This window comes from Rhinatrema bivittatum, unplaced genomic scaffold, assembly GCF_901001135.1.
Source record: "Rhinatrema bivittatum unplaced genomic scaffold, aRhiBiv1.1, whole genome shotgun sequence".
Lineage (NCBI taxonomy): Eukaryota > Metazoa > Chordata > Amphibia > Gymnophiona > Rhinatrematidae > Rhinatrema > Rhinatrema bivittatum.
In genome coordinates, this window is record NW_021820720.1 from 197,346 (window position 1) to 216,718 (window position 19,373).

Genomic DNA, 19,373 nt, shown 5'->3' on the forward strand with positions numbered 1-19,373 from the left:
CCATGTGCTGTGAAGAGCAGATGGAAGTCAAGTACTTTGCTGAAGGTCAGAGCCTATGGTGCATTGTGGAAGAGGGCACAGATGGGTGCCCGAGACCTGGCGATCTCTTCTGTAAGCCGTAGGGCCACACTGCTAACCCTCTAAAGTGAACCAATTGTGAGCGAGGACTAGGCAGAGACCTGCCAAACTCATTCCACTTATGAGCTGCCAAAACCTCATTTTAAATCTGTGTCTTTATTGATGACCCCACTCCCTGCTCATCCTCCCCACCCCCATGTGCCCCCACACACGTACCTGTGTCTCTGTCAGCATCAGGGAGGTGGCCACCTCAAAGCGCTTGGGCCTAGACAAATACTTGTTGACTTTAAACTGGTTCTCCAGTTCCAGGAGCTGCTGACTGGTGAAGGCCGTGCGAGGCCGCCTGCACTTGCCCATCAGGCCGACCTGTGGAGAGGCTGAGGAGGAAGAAGACAGCTAGGTCAGGTGGAGATGGCAGCATGTGCACGATTAGTGCTCTCGAGCACGTGTCATAGAATAATAGAAGGACTGGCAAGTAGCACGGAAGTGTATTAAGATATTCAAGTAATGTGAGATTAGCAACCAGATCTCTCCAGTCAAAAATGCAAAGCCTGTAAGAATTGAAAATATCATGAATCAATTATATTGCACGAAGAATGAGCATAAAATACAACCACTCTGGCACCACCATCAGTCTTGAATGAAACAACTGAAATAAGGCAACCTATCTCCTGGCATGTACATTATCCTATGTCCTCCCATGAATGAATGTCAACCTATGTCCTTCCATGAACTTCAACCTATGTCCTCCCATGAACGTCAACCTATGTCCTTCCATGAACTTCAACCTATGTCCTCCCATGAACGTCAACCTATGTCCTCCCATGAACGTTAACCTATGTCCTCCCATGAACTTCAACCTATGTCCTCCCATGAACGTCAACCTATGTCCTTCCATGAACTTCAACCTATGCCCTTCCATGAACATCAACCTATGTCCTCCCATGAACTTCAACCTATGTTCTTCCATGAACTTCAACCTCTGCTCTTCCATGAACTTCAGCCTATGTCCTTCCATAAACATCAACTTATGTCCTTCCATGAACATCAACCTATGCCCTCCCATGAACTTTAACCTATGTTCTCCCATGAACTTCAACCTATGCCCTTCCATGAACTTCAACCTATGCCCTTCCATGAACATCAACCTATGCCCTTTCATGAACATCAACCCATGTCCTCCCATGAACTTCAACCTATGTAAGATTATAAGCCCTGTGAGGATAGGGAAATACCTATAGTACCTGAATGTAATCTGCTTTGATTACACTTTGAAGTGCAGAAAAGTGGAATATAAAAAAATCTAAATAAATAAATAATTGTCCTTCCTTGAATATCAACCTGTGGCCTCCCATGAATGTTTCAGCTCGCTTTTCATCCCTCAGTTTCAAATTGTTTCTTCAAGATCAATGAGTGATGATTATCTAATGTGCCAGCCAAAGTTTCATTGTCCTTTTCTCTAAGGGACTTCACACAAATTATATGTTCAGAAGGAATGTGCACTGTCTGAGGGGATGTATTGCATGATTGGAGGAGATGTATTGCATGGTCAGAGGGATGTATTGCATGATCGGAGGGAATGAATTATTACATGGTCAGAGGACTGTATTGCATGACTGGAGGACATGTATTGCATGGTCAAAGGGATGATATGCATGATTGCAGGACATGTATTGCACATCAGAGGGGATGTATTACATGGTTAGAGGGGATTTATTGCATGATAGGAGGGGATGTATTGTATGATTGGACAGGATATATTGCAGGGTCAGAGGGGATGTATTGCATGGTTGAAGGGGATTTATTGCATGATTGGAGGGGATGTATTGTATGATTGGACAGGCTATATTGCATGGTCAGAGAGGATATATTTATTTTTTCTTCTGGGTTATGTGGTCCAGACCCATTTCTAAAGCAAAGTTAAAGTAGGCCATTGGCTGGAGCCATTCAACTACATGAATTACACTCTTGGGCACATGATAGCTCCCACAATGGACCACTTCTCCTAATTGTGGCCATGGATTTTTTTACTGACCCCAGTAGGCCTTCAATTCCAGAGTATTAAAAACCCAGGACTGGCTACGTGTGACTGATGGACTGGAGATAGTGAGAGCTCTCTTGGAGGTCATTAAAGGCTGGGATTTAAACCCAGGACTGGCTACGTGTGACTGATGGACCGGAGTTAGTGAGAGCTCTCTTGGAGGTCATTAAAGGCTGGGATTTAAACCCAGGACTGGCTACGTGTGACTGATGGACCGGAGTTAGTGAGAGCTCTCTTGGAGGTCATTAAAGGCTGGGATTTAAACCCAGGACTGGCTACGTGTGACTGATGGACCGGAGTTAGTGAGAGCTCTCTTGGAGGTCATTAAAGGCTGGGATTTAAACCCAGGACTGGCTACGTGTGACTGATGGACCGGAGTTAGTGAGAGCTCTCTTGGAGGTCATTAAAGGCTGGGATTTAAACCCAGGACTGGCTACGTGTGACTGATGGACCGGAGTTAGTGAGAGCTCTCTTGGAGGTCATTAAAGGCTGGGATTTAAACCCAGGACTGGCTACGTGTGACTGATGGACCGGAGTTAGTGAGAGCTCTCTTGGAGGTCATTAAAGGCTGGGATTTAAACCCAGGACTGGCTACGTGTGACTGATGGACCGGAGTTAGTGAGAGCTCTCTTGGAGGTCATTAAAGGCTTGGATTTAAACCCAGGACTGGCTACGTGTAACTGATGGACCGGAGTTAGTGAGAGCTCTCTTGGAGGTCATTAAAGGCTGGGATTTAAACCCAGGACTGGCTACGTGTGACTGATGGACCGGAGTTAGTGAGAGCTCTCTTGGAGGTCATTAAAGGCTGGGATTTAGTGCTCCCCCATGATGTGCAAGCCAGGGCTTGTGGGAGGTGTAAATGATCTCTTATCCCATTGCATTCTGGGTTTTGTAGTCCTTGCATGAAGGTAAAAAGCAGCCCTGGCTCTTCTGACTTGGAAGCACCTGTAAGTCCCCTGCTTTCTTTCATCTTTCCTTAATGGTTTTACAGCTCTGAGAACAATTATCCCAGACTCATTTAATGATTAAAATCAATTCTGTTAGCGGAATTGAAGTCTTTATTAGTGTCAAGGTGTGTTTGACTGCTCCCAGCTGCTCCGAGCCAGGGGCTGCTATCTCGGGAGACCTTTTATCTCCCGCTGGGGGGGGTGGACATTGAGCAAGCCCAGCAGAGAGATAACGCGCACTCAGAGTTTAATAGCCCTTTGGCTCTCCCAGATCAGAGAGTGCCGGCTGAGGAAGGGTTGGGTCCCATTCCCGGTGCAGGCTCTGGAGACGTGGGAGGATGGGAGTACTGATGTCATGCAGAGATGGAGGGGAGGAGAGGACCTGTGTGTCAGGGAAGCAGTTACCGCTCTCAGCTCGCCCCTGGCATGAGGGCGGTAGAGATTCCCCGTGCTTTGGGGAAAATCCAGTTTTCTTCTCTTCCGTGACTTTTGGTTTGCCAGGGAGGGTTCTGGTGACCTTTAGTAGGACGGAGAAAGGGTTTCGGAGGCTTGTCCAGCTGGGGTAGCAGGAGGGTTGTCCATCGGGTACCACAAGGAGGAGGAAGCAGAATAGACTGGATCACAATATGGGGCGCTCAGGTCAGCACACCGGCGTTTAACACGCACTCGGGCCCGCGCTATGGACCCGCTAGACTTATGGTCCAAGAAAGCAAAGAGGTAGGCGATCTATGATAGCCTTCAGGATAAACACAAAAAATGGAAGTGTGCTGCTGTATAAGTTGACTCTGGCATTTGCTGACAATCATTGATTTTATATTGGATGAGAATCTAACCACTGAGTTCTGATTACGACTGTGGATTTTTGAAGCCCCTGAGGCAGCGGCTTTTGAGCCGCGAAACTCGGCCTGAGTCGGGTGAATTGTTAAAAGATCCAGGCATCTATTTTTTGTGTTTATCCTGCTAGACTTATGGCCAATGCAACACGGGGATCAGCGCATGGAAACCGAGCGTCCAGTCCAGCAGGTGGCTGACAGCGCTGACCGCATGCAAAGTCCATGTAAATGAGGCTGTTAGCTAGGACCCTGAAACGCTGCATGGTCAAGGCGCCCATTTTAACGCGGCAAATTAAAACACCTGCTCGGGAGCTCAAGGCTCATGAAAAATAAAACCCTAATCCTGCTTTCTGCGGTCCCTCCTGTTAGTATCATACAGTAGGGGGAGGGACCGCAGAAAGCAGCACCCCAAGTTCTGGCCCGATTGAAGCACCGAACAAATTAATATTAAGGATCGGGCACTTAATATTAATGTATTCACTCCTTCACTTACTGCCGATTGGTCCAGTCACTGTCACAGCTCTGGCCAGGCCGTTGTGGACGCACAGCCACCTCTCCCGGGCGCCCGATGCAGAGCGCTAGGGACGCACGAAATACCCAGTGCGCGTCCCTCTTAGCGGGGCGGCTCCTTTGTCTGTTGCATCGCGCGCCCACTTTGGAGGCACATTTCTTAGGCGCTGACGGTGCCATGGGCCTGAGGGTGGATGCTGAAATCCGAGGACTGGCGGCTGATCCCGCTAGAGTGCGCGCCAGACCTGTCCCCTCACCAGGAAAAGTGAGGCCATGTCAAATCCCTTCCACTGAAGAAGCTGGATCTCAAGTTTCTTTTCCTGGGACATCCCGGCCTGAACGGGGGGGGGGGGGGCTCATTGGAGCGAGCGAGAGTCCCCATCCCGAAGCTTTCCTTCCCTGTCCCCCCCTGTAAGATGAATCGGGTCTCAGCAGCCCCCAGCGGGACCACCTGTTGGCTTCGCCAGCTTAGACATGAAGTGGGTCTGGGAAGGTGGGGGCGAGAAGGCCTCTCCAGGGATCGCCCCTGAGCCTCAGGCTCCCTGCTGGAGGCTGCTGCACGTGCAGGGCGGCCGGGGGGTGAATCGGAGGACGTTACTGACCACCAGATACACAGAACACCCCCAATCAGTCTATTCCACGTTTAGGAGCAAACTGGCAGGGCGGTGCATTTTCCAGAATCTCGTCCGGGGATAGAGTCGTGTGGGTGCCCTGTTAGTCCCCTTAAACTCAACACATAAACAAGGAAACCATAACGCGACAGCTCACTTTCCGAGGAAGTTAGTGCACTTCTTGACCCAGGTCATTCAGCCTCGCCAGGTTCCTCTGGCCTCCCAGCACGCAGCCGCCCCCCAGGTCCCGCGGACAGGACACGTCTCACTAATTCCTAAATGGATTTATAATGAGGACAGCTCCTTTGTGAGTAATGCAGAAAGTCCTGGGCTCTTTGCGTATTTTGGCCAGGAAGGTGTGAGAAGGGATTTTCTGACTCCAGTGCACCACGAATAGAAATGAAAGGGATCAGAGCCAAGCCCTGCGGGTACAGACTCGGAGTCAAAGCTCCTCTGGGCAAAACCTTTCATTCATTCTTAAGCACCGGCTCTTACCCAGCTCCAGACTGAGACTGAGGGCCACAGATACCTACCACTAATCATAAGAACATGCCATACTGGGTCAGACCAAGGGTCCATCAAGCCCAGCATCCTGTCTCCAACAGAGGCCAATCCAGGCCACAAGAACCTGGCAATTACCCAAACACTAAGAAGAACCCATGCTACTGTTGCTAGTAATAGCAGTGGCTATTCCCTAAGTAAACTTGATTAATAGCAGTTAATGGACTTCTCCTCCAAGAACTTATCCAGTCCTTTTTTAAACACAGCTACACTAACTGCACTAACCACATCCTCTGGCAACAAATTCCAGAGTTTAATTGTGCGTTGAGTAAAAAAGAACTTTCTCCGATTAGTTTTAAATGTGCCCCATGCTAACTTCATGGAGTGCCCCCTAGTCTTTCTACTATCCGAAAGAGTAAATAACCGATTCACATCTACCCGTTCTAGACCTCTCATGATCTTAAACACCTCTATCATATCCCCCCTCAGTCGTCTCTTCTCCAAGCTGAAAAGTCCTAACCTCTTCAGCCTTTCCTCATAGGGGAGTTGTTCCATCCCCTTTATCATTTTGGTTGCCCTTCTCTGTACCTTCTCCATCACAATTATATCTTTTTTGAGATGCGGTGACCAGAATTGTACACAGTATTCAAGGTGCGGTCTCACCATGGAGCGATACAGAGGCATTATGACATTTTCCGTTTTATTAACCATTCCCCTCCTAATAATTCCCAACATTGTGTTTGCTTTTTTGACTGCTGCAGCACACTGAACCGACGATTTCAATGTGTTATCCACTATGACACCTAGATCTCTTTCTTGGGTTGTAGCACCTAATATGGAACCCAACATTGTGTAATTATAGCATGGGTTATTTTTCCCTATATGCATCACCTTGCACTTATCCACATTAAATTTCATCTGCGATTTGGATGCCCAATTTTCCAGTCTCACAAGGTCTTCCTGCAATTTATCACAATCTGCTTGCGATTTAACTACTTTGAACAATTTTGTATCATCTGCAAATTTGATTACCTCACTTGTCGTATTTCTTTCCAGATCATTTATAAATATATTGAAAAGTAAGGGTCCCAATACAGATCCCTGAGGCACTCCACTGTCCACTCCCTTCCACTGAGAAAATTGCCCATTTAATCCTACTCTCTGTTTCCTGTCTTTTAGCCAGTTTGCAATCCACGAAAGGACATTGCCACCTATCCCATGACTTTTTACTTTTCCTAGAAGCCTCTCATGAGGAACTTTGTCAAACGCCTTCTGAAAATCCAAGTATACTATATCTGCCGGTTCACCTTTATCCACATGTTTATTAACTCCTTCAAAAAAGTGAAGCAGATTTGTGAGGCAAGACTTGCCCTGGGTAAAGCCATGCTGACTTTGTTCCATTAAACCATGTCTTTCTATATGTTCTGTGATTTTGATGTTTAGAACACTTTCCACTATTGTTCCTGGCACTGAAGTCAGGCTAACTGGTCTGTAGTTTCCCGGATCGCCCCTGGAGCCCTTTTTAAATATTGGGGTTACATTATCTCCCTGTGGCTCAGTTCTAATCCCAGCTCTGCCACTGATTCACTCTGTGACCCTGGGATGAGTCACTTTATCTCCATATGCCTCAATTTAGTTATTTATTTTGACATTTTATATACTGTCCATGTATAGATCACAATGGTTCTAATCCCAGCTCTGTCATTGATTTTCTATGTGATCCTGGAATGAGTCCCTTTATCTCCCTGTGCCTCAATTCTAATCCCAGCTCTGCCACTGACTCTCTGTGTGATCCTGGGGTGAGTCACTTTATCTCCCTGTGCCTCAGTTCTAATCCCAGCTCTGTCACTGACTCTCTGTGTGACCCTGGGATGAGTCACTTTATTTCCCTGTGCCTCAGCTCTAATCCCAGCTCTGTCACTGACTCTCTGTGTGACCCTGGGGTGAGTCCCTTTATCTCCCTGTGCCTCAGCTCTAATCCCAGCTCTGTCACTGACTCTCTGTGTGACCCTGGGATGAGTCACTTTATTTCCCTGTGCCTCAGTTCTAATCCCAGCTCTGTCACTGACTCTCTGTGTGACCCTGGGATGAGTCACTTTATTTCCCTGTGCCTCAGTTCTAATCCCAGCTCTGTCACTGACTCTCTGTGTGACCCTGGGGTGAGTCACTTTATCTCCCTGTGCCTCATTTCTAATCCCAGCTCTGTCACTGACACTCTGTGTGACCCTGGGATGAGTCACTTTATCTCCCTCTGCCTCAGCTCTAATCCCAGCTCTGTCACTGACTCTCTGTGAAACCCTGGGATATTACTTTTTCTCCCTCTGCCTCAGTTCTAATTCCAGAATTGCTGCTCTATTTATGTTATTATTTTTAATACTTCAGTATAAGAACACAAGAAATGCCATCCTGGGTCAGCCAAACATCCATCAATCCCAGCATCCTGTCTCTGATAATGCTCAATTGCGGTCACTTGGAAGGAGCGAGAAAATCTCAATATGAAATTATTTTACATGTTGCTCTCTCCTCAAGAATGAAGAGGTGGAAAAAACAAAGTCTATCTGGCTAATAATTATTTATCGGCCATCTTCCAGGAACTTGTCCAAACCTTTTTTAAACTCATAAGAACATCAGATTTGCAATAGTGGGACAGACCAAAGGTCCATCAAGTCCAGTATTCTGTTTCCAACAGTGGCCAATCCAGGTTACAAGCATCTGGCAGGATCCCAAGAGCCAGATAGATACCATGCTGCTTATCTCACCGATAAGCAGAGGATTTCTGCAACTCCATCTTAGTAATGGTTTATGAACTTTTCCTCCAGGAACTTGTCCAAACATATTTTAAATGCAGCTACACTAACAGCTTTCACCACATCCTCTGGCAATGAATTCCAGAGCTTAATTATGGATTGAGTAAAAAAATATTTTCTCTCATTAATTTTAAATGTATTGCCCAGTAACTTCATTGTGTGTCTCCTGATCTTTGTACTTTTCTAAAGAGTTAACAACTGATTAAAGTTTACTCATTCTATTTTATAGACTTCCCCTCAGCCGTCTCTTCTCCAAGCTGAAAAGCCCTAACCTCTTCAGCCTTTCCTCACAGGGGAATCATGCCATCCCCTTTATCATTTTGGTCGCCCTTCTCTGTACCTTTTCTAATTCTGCTATATCTCTTTTGAGATGTGGTGACCAGAATTGCACTGTTATAATCCGGTATGGTTGTGGAGCCTGGATCGTAGCGAGAGCTGACTCCACCCACATGGAGGAGCTCTGTGGGGACTCACTAGGATAGGCGTGGCCTCAGCTAAGACGGACAAAGAAGAAAGACACTTTATTAGACTGTAACATGGGTAATACCCACCGAGTGGAATGAAGACACAGTCCAGAGCAGTAAGGTTGCTCAATGATGATATCCCTGGTAGTGGCCCGCAGAGTGGGGTACGCCAGAAACTCCTCTCCCGATGACACACCTCTCAGGGTAGATCCAGTAGTGGCCCGCAGAGTGGAGTACGCCAGAAACTCCTCTCCCGATGACACACCTCTCAGGGTAGATCCAGTAGTGGCCCGCAGAGTGGAGTACGCCAGAAACTCCTCTCCCGATGACACACCTCTCAGGGTAGATCCAGTAGTGGCCCGCAGAGTGGAGTACACCAGAAACTCCTCTCCCGATGACACACCTCTCAGGGTAGATCCAGTAGTGGCCCGCAGAGTGGAGTACGCCAGAAACTCCTCTCCCGATGACACACCTCTCAGGGTAGATCCAGTAGTGGCCCGCAGAGTGGAGTACGCCAGAAACTCCTCTCCCGATGACACACCTCTCAGGGTAGATCCAGTAGTGGCCCGCAGAGTGGGGTACGCCAGAAACTCCTCTCCCGATGACACACCTCTCAGGGTAGATCCAGTAGTGGCCCGCAGAGTGGAGTACGCCAGAAACTCCTCTCCCGATGACACACCTCTCAGGGTAGATCCAGTAGTGGCCCGCAGAGTGGGGTACGCCAGAAACTCCTCTCCCGATGACACACCTCTCAGGGTAGATGCGGTAGTGGCCCGCAGTTCGGGGTACGCTGAGAATCAGCAAGTGGTAGTTCAGAGAGGTGCAGGAGGTCAGCAGAGCAAGGTAGGTGACGGTACTCACTCCGTGTAGATGAAGGTAGCTGGGATGAGCACGGTAGTGGTCCGAGGCACAGGGTACACCTGCGGTTCCGTCAGCAAGAAGGTAGAAGCGAGAAGCGTACTCACAAGGCTGAACTAGGCAGGATCCCGAACCAGGATAGATGGATTCTCCAGGCAGGAAGGCCCTCCGAGGAGCAGATAGCCAGAACGTGACAAGGCCCCCGAGGAGCGGGTACCTAAGGCGTTCTAAGTCCAGGAGTTCAGGAAGGAGTTCAGAGTAGCAAAGCGAAGCGTCTCCAAGAGGAGTGGAATAAGCAGGAAGGAAGTCCTTGCTAACTCGTAGGAAGCATAGGCTGGATGGATTAAATGCACTGGCGGGTGACGTCATGCGGAGGGGACGTGAATAAGAGCGGGCCTGGCGCGCTCGCCCTAGGTAATCCCCGATTCAAGATGGCGGATGGGATTGCCCACGCCGTCCAGGGGACGCCGAGGAAGGTGGACCCAGCGGGTGAATGTGCTCAGAGGAGAGAGAGGTGGAGGAAAGTGCCAGAAGGCTCCCACGTCCACCTTGGGCAGGCCCATCCTGCCCAGCATTTATCCCGTTCCACGCACGAAAGTGAAGTGCTGAAGGGCCGAGGAAAAGCAGGTCATGGGGTGAATCCAGGACTGGCACGGAGTGGGACCCGGATCCCGTGCCGTCTTCTGCTGGGGGTGGGGGGGAGGAGGAAACTGCTTTTTCCTCTGCCTGTGCCCCGGGAGCGGGTGAGGCAGAGCTCCGGTGGTGGTGGCGATTTTCCACCGTAAAAATCAGGACAGGACAGGGCTTGTGCAGTTAACGGGCCTCTCACGGTGCATGAACTCCCGGCTCTTGTGGAATAAGAGCTGCCGGGCTTTGTCTGGAGGCAGAAGAGCAAATATTGACCTGGCACTGGTGTTTGAGTTCAGGAGAACAGCTCTGAGACCCAGATTATTTCAGCGGTCCCACCCCTGTTAGCTTTGTCCCGCTGCCAGCCCCGGTGGGCATGGGCCGGCAGCGGCCTGAGCTGGCCCGGAGCAGCACAGCTCCTAAAGCTCTTAGAGCAGGGCGGCTCGCTCCCTCTCGGGGTGGCGAGCCTTTAATCACAGAGCCCCCACCACGCACGCAGCGGGTGTTACTGGCCACTTGGGCTTCTCTAGGCCTTAAATCACTAAAGTTAGGAGGGACACACACAAACCCTACCACCCTTTTAAAAGGAAGTGGTGGTATTTATTTATGTCCGTTCTCTGACAAGTACCAGAGCCATCACGGTACGAGGGTTCCCAGGCAATGCATTGCAACATTCAGAGCACAGCCCCAGACACTCGACGCACAATAAAGCTCGGGAATTTGTTGCCAGAGGATGTGGTTAGTGCAGTTAGTGTAGCTGGGTTCAAAAAAGGTTTGGATAAGTTCTTGGAGAAGTCCATTAATGGCTATTAATCAAGTTTACTTAGGGAATAGCCACTGCTATTAATTGCATCAGTAGCATGGGATCTTCTTAGTGTTTGGGTAATTGCCAGGTTCTTGTGGCCTGGTTTGGCCTCTGTTGGAAACAGGATGCTGGCCTTGATGGACCCTTGGTCTGACCCAGTATGGCAATTTCTTATGTTCTTATGTTCTAACAACATCTCCCCTCCAGCAGGAAAGAGATGTGTTTTCAGATCCCTTCTAACGGGGGATTTGTCAGCGCTGGTTCGGCTCAGCCAGCTCCCTAATACTACACAAGTTCTTTCTGCCGACGGTCAGTATCTGACGCTTGCTGCAGACAGGCACGCACAGGTGAAACCTGCTCTCTCTCCGTAATTAATGAATTACAGTAAAATGAATTGGTGATGAGCAGCTAGAGACAGGAGGAGGGGTTCAGCGTCTCAGAGCCAGCGTTGCAGCAGAGGTGCGATCAGCAGGAAGGGCCCAGGATGCGGCCTTGCAGAGGGGGCCCTGGCGAATGGCCGGGAACACGGTAGCCAGAATCCCAGCCCGGCTCCCAGATGAGCCGCGCGTGTGTTTGCGAGGCCTCTGAAATGCGGTGCTACCACCTCCGCTGCCTGCCCGTCACTCCACGCGAAGCTCTGGGCGTGGGCCAAGAAGGAGGAGGCTGTGGCTGGCAACACGTAGGACAAGCTGGGCCCACCGGTCCTAGAGACTGTACAAGGCCTGCGGAGTCCAGGGATCCCCCTCTGCTGGACATTAGAAAGCAGAGTTAGGAACAGGCAGGGCAGATCACGCCGCAGGGCCACAAACCTTCCCTAAAGGTTAAACTGATCTTTCTCAGCTCTGGGATGTTTTGGGTCACTCTGACATCAGACTAAAACTTCAGAGCAGGTGGTCCTGTGTCTTCCACAGCCACGGGGGCTGGAATTGCGAGTTTACGTCACAAGGTAGCCCCCATATTTTGCAGAAGAACTGGAGACTCGGGAGGCTTGGCTAACAGTCAAGCAATCTGACCAGCTAATGAGGCCACCTGATTGCCGTCTTAGGGTCCCGGACAGGAGGGACCTCTGCAAGATGGAAGAGGAGGAGGAGGAAGGCCGGAGGAAACCCCCGATGACGAGAAGAGCAGAGAAGGGCACTCGTGGCATAAGGCGCCATCTCTGTCCGTGCTCGCATTTCATTGGCGTCCCGGATCCCGTAAGAGGAAATACATCTGACAGAATCCGGAGAGAGGCTACTTAGTGCAGCCGGCCCAAAATGTATGGAATGGAAATGGAGGCTCCGCTGCTGCGGTTTAGGAAGCTTTCCAGCCGTCATTTGATTAGATGAGTTAAATACCTGATTAACAGTAAACACGGTTAGGCTGGTTGTATATTTTTGTTTGAAAAGGCCAATATTCTTCACGCGTTGGCGCCATATTTGAAAGTGTTGGGTGAGACGATTCTGCCGTCAGGGTATTGCAGAATATTGGCCTTTTCAAGTAAAAGCACTTGAAAAAATCCCCTGAGGAAGATTGTTATCGCAATCGAAACATGAATCATGTCGGGAGTATTTTAAATTATATTCTATGATCTTCTTAGGAAACTCTAACGAATCGGCTAAATATTCCTTTTTCCAACATTTTTTGATGTGGGAATTTTAATGAAAAATCTTTTTGGACAGTTTAGATGTGGGAAGTATATGTTTTTTCATAGACACGTTTAAACCTTTTTTTGGGTGATTAAATTAAATTAATTTAGCATTAATAAAAGCTTTTTTGAAATCATAAAATTAGAATCAATGGTGAGCAATATGACAATAAATGATTGAATGTTATACTTTGCTTTGTAAGCTGATTGAAGCTTGCGGCCCATTGCGAGGCGAGAGGCTGCAGATTGAAATTCCAAAGCAACTATTTATGATATTGTCATTTGCCATTATTTCGTTTTGATCTTAATGATTGGACTTTGATCCTTTTCCCTCTCTTTTTTGATCTTTTGATTTATTAGAGAGGTGTTTCGCTTCTTTGTTTTTTGTATGTTTCTATTTTAATTTTTGAAAGATGCACATTGGCTTTGATTTTATGCACATGTCAGATTGTGTTGTGTGTGTTTATCAGTGTAAAGTTGTGACTCTAATGGCCTTATCTTCCCTAAGAGCCCCTTTAACCCCTCTGTCATCTAATGGTCCAACTGACTCCCTCACAGGTTTCTTGCTTCAGATATATTTAAAAACATTTTTATTATGAGTTTTTGCCTCTATGGCCAACTTCATTTCAAATTCTCTCTTTGCCTGTCTTATCAATGTTTTACACTTACCTTGACAATGCTTATGTTTTATCCTATTTTCTCCAGATGGATCCTTCTTCCAATTTTTGAAGGAAGTTTTTTGGATAAAATAGCCTCTTTCACCTCACCTTTTAACCATGATGGTAATCGTTTTTCCTTCCTTCCACCTTTCTTAATGTGTGGAATACATATGGACTGCGCCTCTACGATTGTATTTTTAAACAATGTCCATGCCTGTTGAACACTTTTAACCTTTGCAGCTGCACCTTTCAGTTTTTTTCTAACTATTTTTCTCATTTTATCAAAGTTTCCCTTTTGAAAGTTTAGTGTTAGAACTGTAGATTTACTTATTGTCCCCCTTCCAGTTATTAGTTTAAATTTGATCATGTTATGATCACTATTGCCAAGCAGCCCCACCACCGTTACCTCTCTCACCAAATTCTGTGTTCCATTAAGAATTAAATCTAAAATGGCTCCCTCTCTTGTTGGTTCCTAAACCAATTGCTCCATGAAGCAATCATTTATTTCATCCAGGAACTTTATGTCTCTAGCAAGTCCTGATGTTACATTTACCCAGTCAATATTGGGGTAATTGAAATCTCCCATTATTATTGCACTGCCAAATTGGTTTGCTTCCCTGATTTCTCTTAGCATTTCATCATCTGTCTGACCATTTTGTCCAGGTGGATGGTAGTATACTCCTATCACTATACTCTTACCCAACACACATGGGATTTCTACCCATATAGATTCTACTGAGCATTTAGTCTCTTGTATGACCTTTATCCTGTTGGACTCTATACTCTCATGGACATAAAGTGCCACACCCCCACCAAGTTGATCCTCCCTATCATTGCGATATAATTTGTACCCTGATATAGCACTGTCCCATTGGTTATCCTCCTTCCACCAAGTCTCTGTGATGCCAATTATGTCAATCTCATCAATTTCTGCTTTACATGCCAACTGTCCTATCTTACTTCTTAGACTTCTGGCATTGGCATACAGACATTTCAAAGTGTGTTTTTTGTTTGTATAAACAACCTGCTTTTCAGTTCTTAGGGTTAATTTGGAAATCTTTAGCTCAAGTGATTCTTTACTTATACGCACATGGACTACGTTTGCTTTTATTGGAACCTCTCTGTCGGGATGCCCTAACTCTCCTGTTTCATTAGTATCCTTCAATGATACATTCCTCCGAACCATGCGCTGCTGAGTGACTGTCGGCCTTCCCCCTTGATCTCGTTTAAAAGCTGCTCTATCACCACCGCTCTTCTCTAATCTTGCAGTACCACTCCCATTACTCTTGTAGATACCAGCCTTTTTTAAATTAACAAACACAGCTACTTAATACAGACTAGCAATATCAATATTTGGAAAAACAGAGATTTCACAGCATGCAATACAGAAATTCAGAAGAATCCCACCAAGAAAGTAATCTATAATATGGCTAAGTTTAAATTTTTCAACTTAACTGGCCACAAGATAAAGACCTCTTCCAAATCCCAACCTAGGATGCCAGGGGAAGAAACGTTAACAGAATTGAGGAGGTAAAGACAACACTTGGACTCTTCCCATAGAGTGAGAATGAGACCTTCTGCAAGACCCAAGACGTACAACCACAGCCAATGACTTTCCGAGGGGGTTCTGGACTGGTCTAACAGGATGTAAGGAAAAGAAATTAAGAGATAAGACTAAATTTATCCTTCCCTATCATCCTATTGTAACTGCATTGTTTTATGTGCAATTTTTATGGACATTTTATTATACCACGCCTTGAACTTCTGTGACTAGTGTGAGTTATAAATCTTTTAATTAAATAAATTCTGCTAAGCCAGTCCAGATGTGTGGAAAGTATCCAAGCCCACTCTCACTTGGGTGGGAATAAGACAGGGATACCCTGAAAATGCCTTCCCAATTGGCTGGTTCCCTCTTGGCTTGCATATCTAGACTGCAATTTGAAAGAATGAATGGAAGACAGGCCAAGTAGTCACCTTACAAATGTCCTCCAGGGCTATCGTTGTAGCCTCAGCTTCACAGGACACCCGAACTCTGACAGGATGAATACGAAGCGTTACAGGAGCCTGGAGGCTCTTCTGCATCATCTCATGATTCATCTGGGCCATTATTACTTTGAAGCTGACGCTTGCTTGCGAGGTCCAGCAAATAAAACACGTATGCCCTAATTTTCAAAGGGCCACGCGCGCAAATACCGGCGGTTACGCGTGTGGCTGGGTCCTGCGCGCACCACATGCATTTTCTAAAGGGCCCGGCCAAGCGTGTAAGCACAGGTACCCGCACAAGTGCTGGGCCCTGAAAAGGGGGCGTGGTCTGGGCAGGAGGCAGGAGGCAGCTGGCCGGCGCGCGGAAACTACTTCGGCCCCGGGGGAGCAGTAAGTGGTAAAATACATTTTCGGGTAGCTAGGTAGGGGGTTAGGGGTGGAGAGGGGACAGGGAGGGAAGATTAGGCAAGGGCGAAGGGCACTGGGGGAGGCCTGATTGCGTCACCACGCGTATTACTCAAACATTACTCAAAAATTCAGCACACGCATGTTATAAAATCGTCACGTCCATGTGCACGCGCCGGGAACCACACGCACATGGACGGGCCGGGTGCTGCTTTGCAAATCGACCCCTTAGTCGACCTGTTTTCCTGGAGGATTAGTCCCCCTCAGTACCTGAGAGACCTGTCTTTATCCTGACATTTCCTCAAGTGATGCTGGGAGAGGAATTGACTCAAACGACAAGCTGTGTGGAGAAATACTACATAGGGATCTGTAGACCTGGAAACCCACCAGAATGCGATCCTTGAGAAGAGTTTATAGGGAATGGCCACTGCTTGCTGCCAGCATGGGGTCATTGAATATTTGGGTACTTGTGGCCTGGATTGGCCACTGTTGGACACAGGATGCTGGGCTTGATGGACCCTTGGTCTGACCCAGTACGGCAGATCTTACAGGGAATTCTTATGATCCTTCAGAATCCATAACGAGGAGGCTGGAAAGGGAACCCACCAGAGCTCCAAGCAACAGAATCAGACCCCATTAGGGAATGAGGACCATAAAGGGAAACAAATATGTATAATTCTGCAAAAGTGAGGTGTCCCTGAGACCCCCCTGAAAAATGAGACAGCCCTCTACTCCAAATCTTTCTAGAGGAAGGTGCAAAATAGAGAAGATATCCAACCCTCTGGGAAAAACTGACAAAATCCCCAAAAAGACAGCAGACACAAAGAAACAGACACAAAAGAGGAAACACAGGAGCCTTCAGAAAGAAGCAATCACTGCTGAGCAATACAAACATCCTTCAAAGATCATGGACTGGGGCCTCGAAATAGTGCACTGCGAGCCTTGTGAAGATGGAGAGGATTTACGGTTTTATATATTTGTATTATTCTGTAATTATGTATGTTGTTAGTATATAAACCGCTGGGATTTGATAATACCTGCATTATATATGAATACAATAAACCTAGACCTCACCCAATCTGCCCAACGTGGAGCCATGTACGACAATCAACTGGTGAACGTTTAGTCCAAGAGAAGCCAAGACGGAACGTAAAAAGTCAGATGTTCGGCCAGGGCCGGATTAAGGCATCAACTCTGCTCGAACCCACTTTCTTCCAACCAACTGAAGAATCTGTCGGCTTTGAGGTTTATTTATTTTAAAAGTTTATATCCCACGCGCTACGATTGCTTTAGGTGGCTGACAAAAATGTAAAACAAAATAATTAAAACCTGCAGAATATAATAAATCTGACATAGACAAGTAAGTGACCATCTGGTTCCTATTAGGGATGATCCTCTGGCCTGCTATCCTCAGGAAAGCTTCCCCACTGAGTGCCCACGCTCTAAGACCCAATGTATTTGCACTGAAAAAAAAAATCAGCCTGCAATGTGCGACGCTGAGGGTTGTAGGAGATTCAGCTCCGTTCCACTCGCTGATATAGCAGGCTCCCTCCTGAACACCTTCGGGCTCCGCATTGCCTGTTTACCTAAGCTACTGCTGTGGTGTCACCTGAGAGTACCCGAACTACTGTCACCCTCACCAAGGGAAGAAAACCAAAAGAGACAACCCCATGGAGGCCTTGTGGGGCATAAATAGTTTTTTTTAATGGCCCATGAGGCCTCCTCTGGGTAGACCAGAGCTCTTACACTACAGATAACACCTGCAAGCTGCCCAGCCCAGCAGGCTCACATCCAACGTGACCACCATCCAGTTAGGTGGCTCCTGACAGCGTGAGAGGGCAAGACGGACCTCATAACCCTGAAATTACGAAAATCAACACGCCAAGAGGAAACTGAAACAGTCACAGTTGGATCCAAGGATCAACTCCAAGGCATCTGCCACCTGCTCCAAAGAAAAAAATTCCTGAGCTAGTTTGCTACCTTCAAACTCAACCAGGCCCTGCAGGGAACATGGAAGATAAATAACTGGACTCACTCAACCTGGCACAGAACCAGGGAGCCTGGAAAACAGTGGAAACTATTGGCAGGGAGTGAAACTGAGAAGCACTGCACCAGGAAAGGCCAAATCCTATTGCACAGTGCTGCCATCTGCAGGAGATGGAGAACACTGCACCTTCCTATATATCATTGATAATGTCACAGAAAAAGGTGTGTCCTCTGTCTCACCCTACTAGTAGGCAATGCAAACCCGCGTGTCTGGACTGGTCTAGCAGGAGGATAAGGGCATTCTTTTTATATTGCATGTGTAAAGTAAATGTGCACTGAATTTCAGCCCACATTATCCTAGAAATTTGTACCTGAAGCTATTGACTTGCTCAAGGTCACATGGAGCATCAGTGGGAGAAGTGAGATTGAACCCTGGCTTCTCAGCGTTCTGCTCCAACCTCCAGGCCACTCCTCCCTTTATGGACTGTCTAATCTCCTGTACGATTTATTGTATTATTTATAAAATTTATAGCCTGCTCTCTCTGCAGTTCTAGGCAGGGCACACGTTTCCGTGGAAAGCCTCTGCAGCTTGGTTTGAAAACGATTTTGCTATGGAAGGCAGTTTTTGCAAGCAGAGGAAAGACTCTGCCGTGGGTGTGGCTGTGGGGGCCGGTATTGCTGGGCTTGAATGCGCCTGGCGGGTGTAGGGCCCATTCTCGGGATAAAAACCTCGCTTTGTGAACATCCCATGGATAACGTTCTGTCGCCGCCGCAGGGTTCCTTAGAGGAAGTCCGATTGTTTCGCCAGTGGCCGAATGCTGCTGGCATTAATCTGACGTTCAGTTAGGCACTGATGACGGAGTGATGCTGGTTTTTTTGGATACTGCCATTCTGAGCATCAGGGTCCTCAACATCGTAAACATTTGCCGTCCAGTCGGGTTTTCAGATTGGGGGATATTAATGACAGGCAGGAGAGGCTTTTGGACAGGGGGGTGGGGGTGTCACATTAGCACGCTTTAGATTCTTAGTTATTCCCGGCTCGGGGTAAAGTGGATCATTTCAGTGCTGTCACAGCAGACGAAGAAGATTGATCCGTGTTGGCCTTTCTAGAGAGCTTCCACCGAAAACCTTTACAGGGGACGAAAAGGCTGGGCCTGTCTGTCACTGTGTAGGACTGAGTAACTATGCCAGAGGACAGTAGGCAAAATCCAAAGCCTAATTATTAAATTATTTTATTGTGTATACAAAATTTATATTTATATAGCATGCAGACTTGTGTGAAACATTTATGCATTTAACATCGATCCTAAAATCTAATCAATTAACATTATTGATCACACATTCACACCTCATACATCCCATTCATTCCTAAAACCACAACGCATATACATTATATATAATATTATACATTCAAGAAAAGGACCCATTTAACATGTATCCAAATGTACCCCCGTTAACATATATCAAATTGCTCCAACGAGATTTCTCGTTTCGCCTGTACCAACAGGCTTCTTCAGGGAACCTATATTCGTTACAAATCGGGGTCAATTGTGTATAATTAGTACAACTGTGTTCTTGTTAAAACATGATTACAGATAATTCTTCTGCTAGTCATATTCCATAATGTAATC

General features: G+C 47.1%; 1 protein-coding gene across 1 annotated transcript in view; it reads right to left on the minus strand.

Moving 5' to 3' along the window:
- LOC115082026 (motor neuron and pancreas homeobox protein 1-like) overlaps positions 1 to 19,373 on the minus strand; it is a 47,168-nt gene that overhangs the window by 1,708 nt on the left and 26,087 nt on the right. The window contains exon 2 of the mRNA XM_029586283.1: positions 295 to 455. Within this exon, the coding sequence (XP_029442143.1) occupies positions 295 to 455 (161 nt within the window). The remainder of the gene's footprint in view (positions 1 to 294; positions 456 to 19,373) is intronic.